The following is a 16,491-nucleotide window of genomic DNA, read 5'->3' as shown; positions in this document are numbered from 1 at the left end:
TGGGAAATGTGTATGGTATAAAAATGAATGCTATTAGTAAAAGGAAACACTTTTATCTAGCAGGATAATGTTAAGTCATGGGTTGGGATCTTTTTTTTTTTTTGACGGATACTAATGTAGAGAAAAGATCATTCTAGGACTGTGAACAACTTAAAACTACTCTATTGACATTTCCTTGCTAAGCACGCCTTCCTCACCCCCCTCATGCTTCCCCTTTCCTCTTCATTCCTCCCACTTCAGGAGTCATGAACCATAATCAAATCAGTTTTACTATGGTTCATTGTGGGGCTGTCTTGATCTCCTCTATTAGGGCACCAATCACTATCCCTCTGGCTTTGTGTCCTCTGTGTTTGGCATATAGTAGGCACTTACTAAATGCTTTTTCATTCGTTCATTTGTTCATTTATGTGTAGCCATAGCCAAAGAGGAAAGAAAAATCTTGGTGGTTCTTGTCACCTCACCCTACCTAGGCTATCTCAATGGATGACTGGTGATTGATCTCCCTACCTCCCGTCTCCATTCTTTTACTCAGCGGTCAAACTGATTTTCTTTAACCATAGATCTCACCATGTCACCCCTCCTATTTAATGAACTCCAGTGGCTTCCTATTACCTGCAAGATTAAATATAAAAATGTTCTTTTTGGCTTTTAAAACTCTTCATAACCCGATCCCTTTCTACCACCATTCTTGTACCTTCTTGTACCTTACTCTTTTCCATGTACTCTGCAATCCAATGACACTGACCTCCTTGCTGTTCTTTGAATAAGACACTCCATCTCCAGAATCTGGCCATTTTCATTGGCTGTCTCCCATTCCTGCAACTCTCAGCTTCCTGGTTTTCTGGGCTTCCTTCAAGTCTTAGCTAAAATTCCACATTATATAAGAAACCTTTCTTGTCCTTCATAACCTTATTGCCTTCCTTCTTTTTGTATACTTTTTTAAAAAATTTAAATTATTTATTTTTAGTTTTCGAAATTCAATTCTGTGTTTTAAATTTTCTCCCCACCTCTTCCTTCTTAAAATATCTTCATTTTATCTGTATATATCTTGTTTTTACATAGTTGTTTGTACATAGTTTTTTTTTAATATTATCTCCCTGAGTAGCCCATGAGTTACTTGAGAAAAGGGATTGTTCTTTACCTTTCTTTGTTTCCCTAGGGCTTAGCATAGTGCCTATCACATGGTAAGTATAAATACTTATTGATTGACTGGTTGGTAACCTTTCTGGTGATGATCCTTTCCAAATTTAACCAGACTAGTACTCAGAAGATAGATAAGCAGTCTATCACTGAGCCTATACTGGAAAAATTTTGAGCTTGGCAAAAACTTCTGGAAGTTGTACCCTTATGGTATAACCTTAGAGAACCAAGGATCTCCACTGTGCCATAATAAAGCATAAGAAGGAGACTTTAATAGAAGATAAATTATCATTATTATTGATATAATTATGACTTAAATTACCGACTGTTTTGCATAACATTTTTAGAGTGAATCTATTGTGTAAAATGAAATAAACCTGCATATGTAATTGTATAGTTTAAGATAAAATCCTGTCACAGGGCAGGAATATGAACTAGCTGACCTCTGGAAAACCCTTTCATCCTTTTATTTTTGTGATTGGCAATGCACCTAGTGATGCACAGAATAGAGAATTATATGAGGAAATGAAGCACAACTGTATTAAAGAAATGGCTGATAACCATGATTAAGGAAGACTATTGAGTTGCTATTACTATATTTTCAGGGTAGATCACCTGAAACTGAAGGGAGGTCATAAAATGCCATTGCATATTCTAGTAATTAGATTAAAGCAAAAGTCATATGATGCTGATGTCACTAAATTCTGCTTACTAAGCTTGAAATCTATATCCATTGAAAGGATGAAGACTATTTTAAAGAGCCAGAATCTCTGAGAAATTTTTCAAAAAAGAATTGCTCTTCCTTTGATTGAAACATTTTCTGCCCCCAAATTCATTAAAATTAGATGTGACAAGAACTCTGGAAATCCTGTCATTTCGACATATACCGATATTGGAACAATCACCAAAATAATGCTATTGTTCCCTTGTGAGAGCTCCTTTTAAATATCCCCAGGGAGGGGCGGCCAGGTGGCTCAGCGAGTAAGAGCACCGGCTCCAGTGTCGGGATGACCTGGAGATCGAATCCCGGGCTCAGACACTCAGCACCACACCCAGAAATACCTGGCCGTGTAACCTTGAGCAAGTTACTTAACCCCAATTGCTTAAAAAATGAATAAATATCCCCAGGAATGAGAAATTGAGGAACTGTTCCCCAGACATGTTGTTATCTGATTGCTTTTTCTTCTACATGAATTGATTGTATTTTCTTTTTCTTAATTCTAACCCATTTCCTTGTGCCAGCTTCTTTTACATTATACATTCTTTTCCTGAATCACTTTTAAGGTTTTAGGCAGTATCATTTTTTCAGCCTTTCATTTTAAAGTCATAAGTGCAGGTAAGATATTAGTTATTTAAAAGAGCCTTGTGTCATAGAAACTGCTGTTGTATATAAGTCCTAGATCAAAAATTATTGCAGATATCAGGGCTCAAAACCTATGCCCATCTTCCCCTAGTTTTATTGCCAGGGAAAACAATTAGACAAGTGTACAAATGATGTGTGCATCTACCTGAATTTGGTTATCCTGACAATAGAACCCAGAAAGTTCCAGGCTCAAGTGCTGGACACCTATTTGCCTCTTTTTAAATTGTTTTTTAATTTTTTTCTTAATTACATGTAAATAACATTTTTGACATTAATTTTAAAAAAATTTGAGTTCCAAATTTTCTTTTTCCTTCCCTCCCATCATTCCCTGTTCTTCTTCCTGGAGAAGGCAAGCAATTTAATATAGATTATACACTTGCAGTTATACAAAACATTTCCATATTAGCCATGTTGCAAAAGAGAATGAAAACTAAAAAAAAAATACAAGAACAATAAAGCTTGAGAAGTATGCTTCAATTTCCATTCAGACTCCATCAGTTCTCTTTCTGGATGTGTATAGCATTTTTTCATCATAAGACTTTCAAAGTTGTTTTAGATCATTGTATCGATGAGAATAGCTAAGTCATTCACAATTCATCATATAATATTCATGTTACTATGTACAACGTTCCTTGATTCTGCTAATTTCACTTTGCATCAATTCATATAAGTCTTCACAGATTTTTCTGAAAATATCCTGCTTTTCATGTCTTATAGCACAACAATCTTTCATCACAATCATACACCACAACTTGTTCAGCCATACCCCAATTGATGGGCATCCCCTCAATTTCCAATTCTTTGCCACTACAAAAAGAGCTATTGTAAATATTTTTGTAAATATAGGTCCTTTTCCTTTTTCTTTGGTATCTTTGGGATACTGACCTAGTAGTAGTATTACTAAATCAAAAGATTTGCACAGATTTGTAGCCCTTTGGGAATATTTCCAAACTACTTTCCAGAATGGCTGGATCACTTCACACATCCACTAAATAGTACATTTGTGCCCCAGTTTTTACACATTCCTTCCAACCTCAGAGTTGTTTTCATTTTCATTTTTCTAATCAATAATGACTTAGAGCATTTCATCAAATGATTATAGATATCTTTGAGTTCTTCTTCTGAAAATTACCTATTCATATCCTTTGGTCATTTATCATTTGAAGATTGACTTGTATTCTTATATATTTGACTCAATTCTCTCTATATTCTAGAAATGAGGCCTTTATAAGAGAAACTTGCTATAAATCCTCCCCCAGGTTTCCTGTTTTCCTTCTAATCTTGACTGCATTTGGTTTTATAATCAGAAGTATCCATTTTGCTTTTCTTGATCCTATCTCTTATTTAGTCATAAATTCTTCCCTTATCCATAAATCTGACAGGTAAAATATTCCATGCTCCCCTAATTTCCTTTTTATGTGTAACTCATGTACCCATGTTGACCTTATCTTGGTATATGGTGTGAAATACTGGTCTGTTCCTAGTTTCTGCCAAACTGCTTTCCAGAAATTTTTGTCAAATTGTGAATTCATGTCCCCAAATCTTGGATTTTTCAATTTGTCAACACAATAAATTATTATGGACCTTCTTTGTGTGAAAAATGTTTTCTAATTGTCTTCATATAACTCCTGGGTTTTTCTTAGCAGGTAGGCTCCCAAGTATTTTATATTGTCTGAATTTATTTTAAATGAATTTCCCTTCCTGTCTCTTTTTTTCCTGTACCTTGTTAGTAACACACACACACACACACACACACACACACATGCTGATGATTGCTGTGGGTTTATTTTATATCCTGCTACTTTGCTGACATAATTAATTGTTTCGGCTAGTTATTTTTTTTTGTTAATTATCTAGGTTTCCCTAAGTATACCATCATATCATCTGCAAAGAATGATTGCTTTGTTTACTTATTAGCTATTCTACTTCCTTCAGTTTCTTTTTTTTTTTGGTCTTATTTATATGGCTAGTATTTCTAGAACAAAATTGAATAATAGTGGTAATAACAGACATCCTTGCTTCACCCCAGATCTTCCTGGGAGTTTTCTACCTTATCCCCATCACAGATAATTGCACCTGTTTATTTCTTGTTGTCTTGGAAACAATGCTTGACGAGATGTTCTCCTCCCCTTGTTCCCACTCCATTCATATTACCTAGGTAGAATTGTCAAACAACAGGTGGGGTATTCAATTATCTGCAACGTCTGATTGACCAGAAAGGGGAATATTCTTCATTAATTCACATCTACCCCAATTTTTAAAGAATCTCCTATCTACAGGGCGCCGTGTCAGGCCCTATGGAGGATGTAAAGACAATTAAAGCATGTCCTCTGTCCTCCCAGGAACTTACAATCCCATAGAGCATTTTAACAACAACTTCAAAGAATGATATTTCAGAGTAAGTGGGGCTTTGGGTGGCTACTATATACTATAGAACCAGGATCTCACTTTCATCATACAAATCATAACACCATGACATTGCTTGTAAAGTTTCACTCTTCTGATTCTTATTAGCAAATCAATGTTTTTGTTTAAGTAAATATTCTGAAGGCGTTTACTATAGAAATAATGAATAATGCCATTAACTTATGTAATACATCTGTAAACCTGAGTCCTGACAGCTTACAATTAATGTCTTTTTTCCCTCTACTTCATCTTCAGAACTTCCTGGAGCCCCTTCCAATCTGGTGATTTCCAATATCAGTCCTCGATCAGCAACTCTTCAGTTCCGGCCTGGTTATGATGGGAAAACCTCTATCTCCAGATGGATAGTAGAGGGGCAGGTATGCATTAAATATTAAATGAGATATAAAATGGTCCTGATTAGTAAGATTTGACACTGCAATAGGGAGAAACAATACTAGGTTCGATAATATATAGGTTTTAAGAAGCAAGGTCCGGGGGCGGCCAGGTGGCTCAGCGAGTAAGAGCACCGGCTTCAGTGTCGGGATGACCTGGATCAAATCCAGGCTCAGATACTCAGCACCACACCCAGAAATAACTGGCTGTGTAACCTTGAGCAAGTTACTTAACCCTGAGTGCTTAAAAAAAAAAAAGAAGCAAGGTCCTATTTCTTAAGTCAAAAGAAAAAAATAACTTAAAAATACTTCCCTCCATTTCTAAGACCTCTTGGTTTCTTCAGCCTTGTAATTGAGAAACCTAGCTCTGCCTTCTCTTTTTGCACCTTGTGCTCCATTCCTCTTATGTAATCTCCTTTTTTTGTTCCAAGGTTTGTTTCCTCTTAACTAAGGAAAAATCATTAGTAGAGAATTTAGGTATCTTACTTGTTTGTGGAATATTTTGGTTTGGAAAGCACTGCTGTAGTCCTCTACCAATTCTACATTAACTAAACCAGCCCAAAGAACCAATCCAACATGGATTTTATCTCATTTTTCATACTATTGTACAGCTGTGGAATTTATTTTGGGTCCTATATCATGGATAATCATTAAATTCTTTCATGTAGATTAAATATTTCTTGTGAGTTATAAATGATAGAATGCATATAATTCAGGAAGACTGGTCAAATCAGAGAAGAAAAAATTAGTACTGTTTTATTTTCTGACAAAAGAAGGGGTAAAAAGGAAGAATAACTAAAGGAAGAAGACCATGACCATTCTTATATCCTCAAAATACTTTCTTTCTACACTGTAAATTTGGTTATCTCTGTCAATGAATAAGGGTTTTTATGATTTCAGGTCCACTTGAGTTTTGACACATTGATTCTGTGAAAATTCATTACACAGAATTAAAACCTCAACGAATTTATTCAGTGCACCATCCTATAAAGATTCGTGTTAATGGAATTCTTCTGAGAACATATAAAAGATTTGTTCTTTAGCTGCTCAGATCTTGCTATAGTCATGGTGAGCTGTGAAGAACAATTGTTTGCATATCTAATCCATCAAAAAACAAATATTCTTCTCATACTTGTCTATGCTCAGCGGTTTTCGAAGCAGTGTATTGAAATAGTTCACGACAGTTCTTGACCTCAAGAGGCTTCTAATCTAGTTGAGAAGTGTGTTTGCAGATGGCAGTGTGAGGTGTAAATAAGAAGAGCAAAGAGGTCTTGGTCCTTTCTTTCCCAGAGAAGCTAATTTTGAGAAATCGCGGAATCAGCTGTTTGTCTCTCTCAAGCACCTGATGTTATGTTACCTCTGAATTTCCATTTGTTCCCACTCTGCTGCCACAAGCAAGGCAGTTAAAGAGTTGCCCAATTCATTTGTGAAATTATAATGAAAGCCAAAGGGAAAATATTATTTTTTTATTCTCTTTAAAACAAATTTTTTTTGTTGCAAAAAATGAGCTGTGCTTGCAGTGTTGTATAAGTTAAGACTACTTACGAGAAAATTTTTAAAAAAGAATGACACTCTCTATGGATGAGGGTCACCTTTCCCTGGTGAACTTTCATCTTAAAAGAAGATTAATTTTAAATCTCACTAGATTGAAATGACAGGCTCTTTCCCCAGCATCATTGGAAGTATTAACATCAGTGAAAAGAGGAAATACAGGACAAGTTGCCATACATTACATCATACAAGGGTTTGCATTATAAATGCATTATAGCATCTTATAGTGTGCCAAGGCATTTAGTAGAAGTCTTTATATGCATTCTTGATTAATTCTTTTTTCTCCTTTAGTTATAATATGGTCCCTTTTCATTTCTGTCTAAACTTGTGAAAGATTTATATTTTATATCCTCCAATATCTGGGTTAAATTTATCCATAGGCTGTCATTCCATTTTAATTGTGTTCACATCTATTCTTTTTAATGAGCAAGTTGAACTAATTTTCAATCATGTGCTCATTTATCATGAAAAATCTAATGGTTTTAACTGATGAACATTATCAGCAGTATCCAAGCAGCACATTGTGACACGCAAACCTTCTAGCTTGTCACACAACTGGCAAAAAGATACTCACTTTTAACAATCCAGTCAGTGCGGAGCTCGTCAAATGACTCTACTTGTCCTCCCTTCTCTAATATTGTCAATTCCATGGGACATGTAAATGAAACCACATTATAACCATGACCTTATGGGTCATCCAACATCTAAGTTGCTTTTGAAATAAAAATGAGGTAGAACTATGCTAGACCATGTTTCATGTTATAATGTAATCTGGAGGTAACATGATTGAACACAGAGTTAGAGAACCCTGGGTTCTAGTCAGGCAAGTCCCTTTCTTTCTCTGAGCTCAATTCAACCATCTGCAGAATCAGGGAATCATACTAGGCATGTTCCTTCCAACATTGATACTCCATGAATAATTATGCAATAAGGGTTCAGAGTATAATTCATTTGAGGAGCTTACTATAACAAAAGAACTGCAATCAAGTTTACTTCTTTTGGTCCGTTTAATCCAGGTTTTTAGCCACTTTTTCATTATAGAGAAGTCTTCTTTACTTTTTGACAAGTTCTTGGAAGTACACCAGAAATGGTTTACTATTTAGTTTTATCTTTGGTGAATTATAGAAGATAAAAAAAAATCCAAGTAAAAGGAGGCACGCTGTTGAAAGTCTAAGTGAGAAGCTGATGTGTGGGGGCCAGGGGTAAGGAGAAGAGAAGCTTTTAAAAGAGAAGTTTTGTTTTTATTCACTGATGCCCCTCTAAATTTGACTCTTTAGTGAGCAAAATGCTCTTTCCCGCATTTGTATAGCTAAAGGATTAGACTCAACTGTTAGACATTTTCATTTGCCATTTATAGTTGCCTGCTTCAGTACCTTGGCAAACCCCTGCAGCTTACAACCATTTGCTATGTTGTAATAGCTAGAATAGCATTCAACCTTCAGAAGAAACAGCTCTGAAAAGGATTCTCTCTAATGAAGACGTTACTTGTAATGCTTTGGGTACAAGTAAAAGTGTTTTCATTGTAAAAATGCAAAACCAAAAGCAAAACAAACCAAAAAATGCCTAGACCATTTAATGCTTATTTGGGCATAATGGGAGTAGCCATTTTCTTTAAAGGAATTGTTTTAAAGAGTGTTAAAGTGCTAATAAAATAATCCTCTCAGTCTGTTTAGTGCTGTTCTCCCTGTAACTAAGGAATAGGGGAAATGAAGCACTCAGAATGGTCACTATGAGAGATCCACGTGGAAGCTATTTTCACAAGTTCAAGGTACCCTGAGTCTCCTGTTTAGTTTGTCACATTCCCACATGAAATCAAAGACTTACCTACCTTTGGATTTCTCTCTTATGGATTTTATATAGGGATTGTAGGAGGTTGGATTTAGAGCTGGAGAGGACCCCAGGGCTCATGTAGTCCATCCCCCTGAGAGGGAGAACTGAGACCCAGAAAAATCAAAGGATCTCACATTCTGAACTGAAAGGCCCTTCAGAGGCAATTCAATCCAACTGCACTGACCTTATGGATGAGGAAACTGAGGGCCAGAGATATCGAGTGGAAGAGACAGGACTTTAACCTAAGAGCTGTAATTCTGAAGGCAATATTCTCTTCGATCAGTTGCCAACTGAAGACCTTAGGTTTTGTTTCAGTTCTTAACTATCTAGTATATGTTCAGTAACATGTTGTGATGTGTAGTTAAACACAGAGGATATTATGTTTCCCTAACTTGTCTTTTCTTCAAGGACTCTCACAAACAATTTCTGCTTTAGGTTAGTTCCAGGGAAATATTTTGTCTGTGCAGACATCTTACTTGCCAGATAATGAAAACTGTGTAGCCAATTCCCCCCCCACCTTTTTGCCTTAGGTGCCAGAAAACTCAGAGTCAAATGAATATATTAAATATCCTAATATTCTCAATTCAGGTCCTGATCAAATATATTCCTTCTACTCCTCTTATGTGAACTATGTTCTTTTTTTATCGTTGCATTTTTAGTTTTCACTGAATTTTTTGGAAGGAGACAATATACAATAAATTGAGATGAAATATACCTTACACTATTTTTTTCCTTTTGGAGGGGGAAGGCAGGGCAATTGGGGTTGTGACTTGCCCAGCCAGGGTCATGTGACTAGCAAGTGTTAAGTGTCTGAGGCTGGATTTGAACTCAGGACCTCCTGACTCCAGGGCCGGTGCTCTATTCCCTATGCCACCTAGCTGCCCCACCTTAAGCCTTTTATATTTTCCTTCATGTTCTTTCATTGATGCTCTCTTCAAGTTACAATGGGAATGGTTATTCCTAACAAAAGGAGAGGTAGATTGTCTATTCAATTCAAGAAGCCTGTGTTTGTTTCCAACCACATGCCAAGCACTGGTAATACAAGAATGAAGGAAGATAGAACTTGCATTCTCATGGGGGAAATCAGATGTCATCACATTTGACTAGAATAAATGACTGAAAGTGAAAAGTGCCAAGGAGTGGTCCTAACACTGGGTTCTGAGATATTTGTGATTGCATGCCTGTCCAGCTGGGGGAAACCAGGAAGGCTTCCTGGAGGAGGTGAAACCTGAATTAATCCTTGAAGTGAGGGAGAGATGTCAGCAAGTGCAGTTGAGGAAAGCAAGATCCATTCCAGTTAAAAAATATGGTCTAAGCAAAGGCGGGGAGATAAGAGAGATGGAAGGACTGGAATCCAGGGGACAGAAGAGAGCATATGAAGGGAAGTAGTACCGTGTTTCCCTGATAATAAGACACTGTCTTATTATTTTTTTTTTTTTGGACAGAAAAACAACAGAGGACTTATTTTCAGGGGAGGGCTTATTTTAATGAACATTGACAGCAATGACATGTGACTCCTCTACAGTTGCTTTCTTATACTCAACAGTATAGCTCTTCCTTTTTGTACTCATGTCTGGGGGTCAAAACAGACAGAATAATAAAATTATGACCATCAGTCCTTCTTTTCACTCCATCATGCCCCGAGTTCTTCTTTTTTCCTCCATCATGCCCTTTTTATCCTCCATCATGCCCCCTCACTCCCACTTACATACCGGGTTTTTATGTTGTCCTGCCTCAGCTCTCCGCTGCGGCACTGCTCTCAATGGCACCAGCAAGCAAATCACTGGGGAAGAACAGGATGACGCGCTCGCTGCAGCTCTGATTGGATGCAGCTCGGAGCGGGTCGTGTGTTTCACGGGGGGGAGAGGGGGGACGGTGCATACAGAGGGTACCGTAATGTAGTGTGTAGCACAGGGGATCACCTTCACTACAGTAGCAATCTCAATAGGGTTTATTTTCGGGGGAGGGCTTATTTTAGAGGAATCTTACACAGTAAGGGGAGGGCTTATTTTCGGGATAGGTCTTATTATCGGGGAAACACAGTATGAAACTGATATTGAAATTTCAAGATAAAAGATTGACTCTACCCATAATCTTTCTAGTACACATTAATTGAGAATCCTAGCATTGCTATATTTAGAATCCACTCGATTTAAACAGTAAAATACAATATTCAGTATGTCCAGAACAAAATTTATTGACTTTCCCCCTAAAAGTTCCCACACATATACCTTACCTATTACTGTAGGGGGTAAGCTTATCCCCCCAGTCCTTCACGCTCACAGCCTAGGTGATATTCTGGATTCCTCATTATCTCTCACCCCCTATATCCAAGCTGTCACTAAGGCCTATAGATTTCACTTTTCTAACATCTCTCCACTATGCCAACTTCTCTCTTCTGACACTGCCACTACTCTTGTACAGGCCCTTGTCACCTTGTGCCATGAGAACTCAGAGCTTGGTCGGGCATTGAAGATGCTGAGGTCATCCACTCCATCCTGGGCCATAGCGAGTCATCTTGACTCTTCCACTTATCTTGCCACTTAGGCTTCAATGACTCTGGAAGAGAGAGTGAGGTTGATGACTTTGTGAAACTCTAAATTAAAATCCATTTCACATGAAAGCCAAGCCATCACCCATGATGACACCAGTCCTCTTCAAAAATGAAGGATGAGCAACATCAACAAGTGGTAGTTTGATGCTGGTCTGAGAAGGGGCTTAGGGGCCCACCCCAACCACCCCACTGACCCTTATGTGTTGAGATCCAGGACAGGGAGGGCCCCAGGAACTGTGCTCTGTATGTCTCTGGTCTTTTCCCATCTTCTCAGGGTTTGGCATTTGCAGGTTGATCAGATAAATGAATCTATTACTTAGGGTATCTATGATCTCATGTTTCTGAGTGCACCTTCCTCTGGTGCAGACCACGACGTATCCATAATCTCTCATCTTCTGTGACTCGTTTCTATATCCTCCCTCAGAATCTTCCAAGGGAAAAGAAATTCTTCCAAAGAGATTCATCCATCATTCTGGGACCTTCTCTTGATTTCATGCCCTTGTGCGAATTCCCTTGGAGCATACAAGTTTTCCATCCATTATCCCTTGTTCTTAAGACATGGCTGACCCACCTGTCTTTCTAGCACATATCCCTCTGGTGATATCTTTTTGTGTTTCCTCTACATTATCAGTAACATACTATATGGCCTAAACCTCTTGGGACAAGATTTAATTTTACTTCTTCAACCCTAGTGTCACCATAGGGCCATTAGAGATTTAAGTCGGGAGAGGAATTTAGAAGTAATCTAATAAAAATTCTTTTTTAAGATGAGAAAACTGAGGTACAGAGAAGATTAAATGACATACTTCAAAGTTACACATATATGAAGGGCCTGAATTCAAACCAGGTCCTTGACTTGAGAGCTAGTGTTCTTTCCACGATACTAAATTGCCTCTCTTATCAGGGCAATGCAACAGTAAACATGTAGGGCCATTACCATGTATCTGTCAGTGCGTAGAGGGTGGCTTATGTTAGGAGCAGGGATGAAAGACAAGAATGCATGTCCCTAAGTGTGGAGGTCATTGAAAGAATCTATATAATTGGGGCTGTCTTCCACCAGAGATTGCCTAGATTTAAATATAGGTAATTAACTATATGTCTAGATTTACCTTAGATGCAGAAACAACCATATTTAATCTATCATGCCCTTTGAAATGGGCCTACAACTTTATCATTTCAAAATTTTTTAAACTCACAAATTTAATTCCCTTAGATATCCAACCCATCCTCCTGCCATGTCACAATTTAATTAAGCTCCTTGAGAACAAGGGTGATTTCATTTTTGTCTTTATATCCCCAGTGACTAGTAGAGAGTAGGTGCTTACTTAATATTTGTCAATTAATTATTGATTGATTTCTCCCCAGGAGACTATGGCCTATACACTAATCCTTTCCATCGTGCTGCCAGGTTTATGAACCAAGTATTTTTAAACTCATGTTTCCATATCCAAAGTTAAGAATTTTTGACTAATTGTATCACTCCCTGTCTTCATCACTGTTACACATTAGGGCCATTTGTAGTCCTGTTGATAAGTGTCTGTCAGCATTTCCATTGTAATAAAACTTGACTTTATGGTTGAATTTCTTTTTTATAATGGAAAAAGAGACATTATTTTTTGAATAGTCTGCTGTGTAAGAGGAGAGCTGTCATCGGCTCTAATGGCTCCTCCAATAATAATGTGGTCATCTGGGCAAAGGCAGCTTCATCTTTTGTTCTGGTATAATGTCTCTGCCAGAGCATTTGGGTACTATGGTGATAGGTGGGAATGAAATACATACTTAGATATTTCAAAATGTTGATTGTTTGCTAGATTGTCCATAATAACACCTTCCCAATGACTTGTCTCCCTTATTTCTGGACCAGTGTGAAATATCTGTAGGAGATTAAAGATTTCAGGGAGCTTTATTCTTCATTAGTCTATCAGATCCCGTTGGGCTGTTATAGGATTTTAAAAATATGACATGAAAAGAAAATCCTACTGTGAGAGTGACACCGGAGGTGGCCATGAAGGGAACTATTCACTACAGACTGTCTTAAGAAGTATAAGCCTGTGTCTCTATAAAACACAAATGACAAACATGATTTCAACAACCAAATCTTATTCTTTTGTGGGGGAGTATGCCTTTGTGTTGAATTATATTTCATCCTTATTCTCTTGTTGGTTGAGACTTTTCTGGGGCCAGTAGATTAAACAGTAACCTTGAAGTCAAGATGACTTCTGCATGTCGATGAGATCATTGTTATGGATGGGAACAGGACTGGACCAGTGGTTTCATTTGACTCCTAGGTCAGAAATCCCCTCAGTGCAGGTCAACACCTTCTTTCCAACTCATAGTCAGAGACAGAAAGAGAAAATAGGATTCAAGTTTTGAAGTTGAATTCTCCTAGTAAGGCCAGATCAATGAAATACTTAGTAGTGTCCTTTTAAAAATTCAGTTTGGTTCAGAGGAGCTCACATATATTTTGTTCCCTGAACCTGCCTGAGGGCTATAGCCAGCCTGTCAGAAGAGCTGTGCAGTTGCATGTACTGTCCTAGCCTGGCTGCAGTTCTGCCAGAGATAGATCTCTACACAAGTTCCCAATCTGTTGACACATCCTCTGTGCCCTCCAGTGATCTTCATTTGGGGAAGCTTCATTTGGCTTATGCACAGGGGAAAGCCACTCAGAACAAAAGGGGCCTCAGTATTTGGGGAAGTTGCTTTCTTTGCAACTTTTCCTGCTGACACCAGGATTTTGAATAAGCAGGGTGCTGCTGGGTTGGCAGGTTTCCATGGAATGAGCTCTTGGAGTCTCTTGTCTTTTTTTTTTAAGAAGTTCTGGATAAAAGGATAGATTTTTGATAGAGCTATAGTTTGCTCTGATTTCGCTTCCCTTCTCATTATCACCTTTCCTGGCATTCTAGAGATCCCTGGGGAGGCAATGTTTACTGCCTGGGCAGTTGACTCTGCCTACCAGTGGACTTTGCAGCTCGAAGACAGGACTTGTGCCACCTGTTACCCAGGCTTCGATTGGAGAGAGAGCCCTTCCCTTCCCCTCCTCCACCTACCGCCTCAGTGCCAGGCTTGCTCGGACCTTCTCTAATGAAAAAATGCTTTGTTCTGAATGGAAAAATGTCACTTTATGGAAACCTATGCTGCCCTAGCAGGGTATGGAATAGTCACTTAACAAGTGAAGGTTTCTAAATGACCCCAGCTTTATAGCCAGCAGGTGCCAAATACATGCTTTACTTAGACACAGAGAGTCAGATGCCTCCCCTGCCTGGCTGAATGTCACTTGCTCACCAACTCCTATTGCTTTAGTGACTGGATAGTGTGGTCCATAGTGGGTCCTAATGACCTACCTACTGGTGGGTGGCATTTGAAACGTGGAGATTTGGCTCTTATGATAGGAATTTTAAAGGGTTCTTATCTGTTCTAAAATTAAAAGGAGAAAAAAGCCATTGTAATTCTAACTCCCTATGAGAGTTTGGGGCTGGAAAAGCTTCTACCTCCCTTGCCAGGCCTGTGGATTATTAGTGGACAGACCATTGTCTACTAATACCCAGTAGCTACTGTAACACTTTAGCATGCTGTCATTTGAATGTGATTTTAGAATCTAAGAAAGTAAACATTTATTAAAGATTATCCAACTCTGAGATAAAAGCCAAAACATGTTCATTTTTTAAAAGTTCTGGTTTATATAAAATTTTTAATTCTTTTCCTGGATTTCCTCATTTTTTTTGGAGGGCAAATGGGGTTAAATGACTTGCCAAAGGTCACATGGCTAGTTTAGTGTTAAGTGTCTGAGGCTGGATTTGAACTCGGGTCCTCCTGACTCCAGGGCTGGTGCTCTATTCACTGAGCCACCTAGCTGCCCCCCTTTCCTGGATTTCTAAAAGCAAAATTACTCTTACTACAATAATTTGCCTCCAGAATCCCATTTAGAATAATCTAGTTTTAAAATTTGTTTCTGGGTGTTTCAGATTTGTTCCACTCCAGCTAATCACAGAATAAAGATTACACTGCAATGAATCTTAGCCAAAAGACTTAAGCTGCTCAAAACCTGAAATTTAATCATTTAAAAGACATGCATTTAAATTTAATCATTTAAAAGATGAAGAGGTGGTAGACTATGGGTGTGTAGGAAGGCATTCATTTTCAGACATTACCTGCATGTTAATTTGTGCTGTTGAACTGGACTCTGTTCCAAGGGAGAAATTGAATAGTACTGAGACATTGAAAAGATGGAGTTATTAGGAAGTAACAATTATTGGGGCATTTAGGTGACTCAGTGTATAAAGTGCTGGGCCTAGAGTCAGGGAGACCTGAGTTCAAATCCAGCTTCGGACACTTTCTCGCTGTGTGACTCTGGGCAACTTCCTTAATGGCTATTTGACTCAGTTTCCTTATCTGTAAAATAAGGATAGCAGCAGCTACCTCCCAGGCTTGTTGTGAGGATCAAATAAGAGAATAATCACAAAGTGCTTAGCACAGAGTCCAGTACATAGCAAACACTATATAAATGTTAACTATTATTATTATTATTATTAATATAAAAGTGTCGACAAAGCATTTTTTAAAAAGTAAACAATACCCATACAAAAGGTAGTACCAATTTAAATCCAGGCCTTTTAGCAGATTATTCAGTAGGGGCGCCTCTTCCCCTTAACCCCTTTTTCTTCTTCCCCATCCTCAATCTTAGGACCACCTTATGTGGATACTGATTCTTTGGTAAATAAAACAAACAGTTCTCCAGCAGAGAAGGCTGCCCTCCTTGAGGGAATCTGCTTGCCCTTTAAGGACTGCTTAGTATTTCGTTCTTCCCAATGCCAAATAGAGATCCAGTGTTCTATTGAGCTTCCACCAATAACAAGATGATAGGTTCTCCTGCTTTTTGCTAATGGCATTGCAGGCATGACTTGTTTTCAGCAAGAATTAGTCAAAATATAGGATCTGCTCATGTCCCTGGGGAGCAAATCCTTTTATTTCTCCAGTCTGGAGCCCCACTGCCATCATCTGACATTTTTTTCCATGCCCAGTTACCTATTATATGGGATTGTCTTATCTTTCACAATCTCTTGCTCTTCCAAAGTCAAAAGAAACTCTTTGTTTGGCCTCTCTTGTCTGCTGGAGTCATTGGAAGGAAGTCTTGATAGATCTGCCCCACCTCTCTTGGTCATGGCCAGTAGAAGACCACTAAAAGACTGAGAAACATAAAGTGTCTCCAATTTCCTCCACTGACCCTGCTGGCATTAATTCCAAAGAGCTTTCTTGCT

General features: G+C 38.2%; 1 protein-coding gene and 1 long non-coding RNA gene across 2 annotated transcripts in view; one reads left to right on the top strand and one right to left on the bottom strand.

Moving 5' to 3' along the window:
- The window catches only part of SDK1 (sidekick cell adhesion molecule 1), a 1,154,843-nt gene that overhangs the window by 921,460 nt on the left and 216,892 nt on the right, over window positions 1–16,491 (top strand). Inside the window, exon 25 of the mRNA XM_069084769.1 lies at window positions 5,165–5,286. Coding sequence (XP_068940870.1) covers window positions 5,165–5,286 — 122 coding nt within the window. The remainder of the gene's footprint in view (window positions 1–5,164; window positions 5,287–16,491) is intronic.
- LOC138158663 (uncharacterized) overlaps window positions 10,156–16,491 on the bottom strand; it is a 12,965-nt gene continuing 6,629 nt past the window's right edge. Inside the window, exons 2-4 of the long non-coding RNA XR_011167697.1 lie at window positions 11,118–11,241; window positions 10,395–10,465; window positions 10,156–10,255 (exon numbers count right to left, since the gene is read on the bottom strand). This is a non-coding gene — a long non-coding RNA (uncharacterized lncRNA). The remainder of the gene's footprint in view (window positions 10,256–10,394; window positions 10,466–11,117; window positions 11,242–16,491) is intronic.

Source organism: Petaurus breviceps, unplaced genomic scaffold (assembly GCF_028583685.1).
Source record: "Petaurus breviceps papuanus isolate PSGF00001 unplaced genomic scaffold, PetGlider_PUasm1.0 175, whole genome shotgun sequence".
NCBI lineage: Eukaryota > Metazoa > Chordata > Mammalia > Diprotodontia > Petauridae > Petaurus > Petaurus breviceps.
Note: the sequence above shows the minus strand (reverse complement) of the source record. Positions and strands in the feature narration are given on the sequence as shown.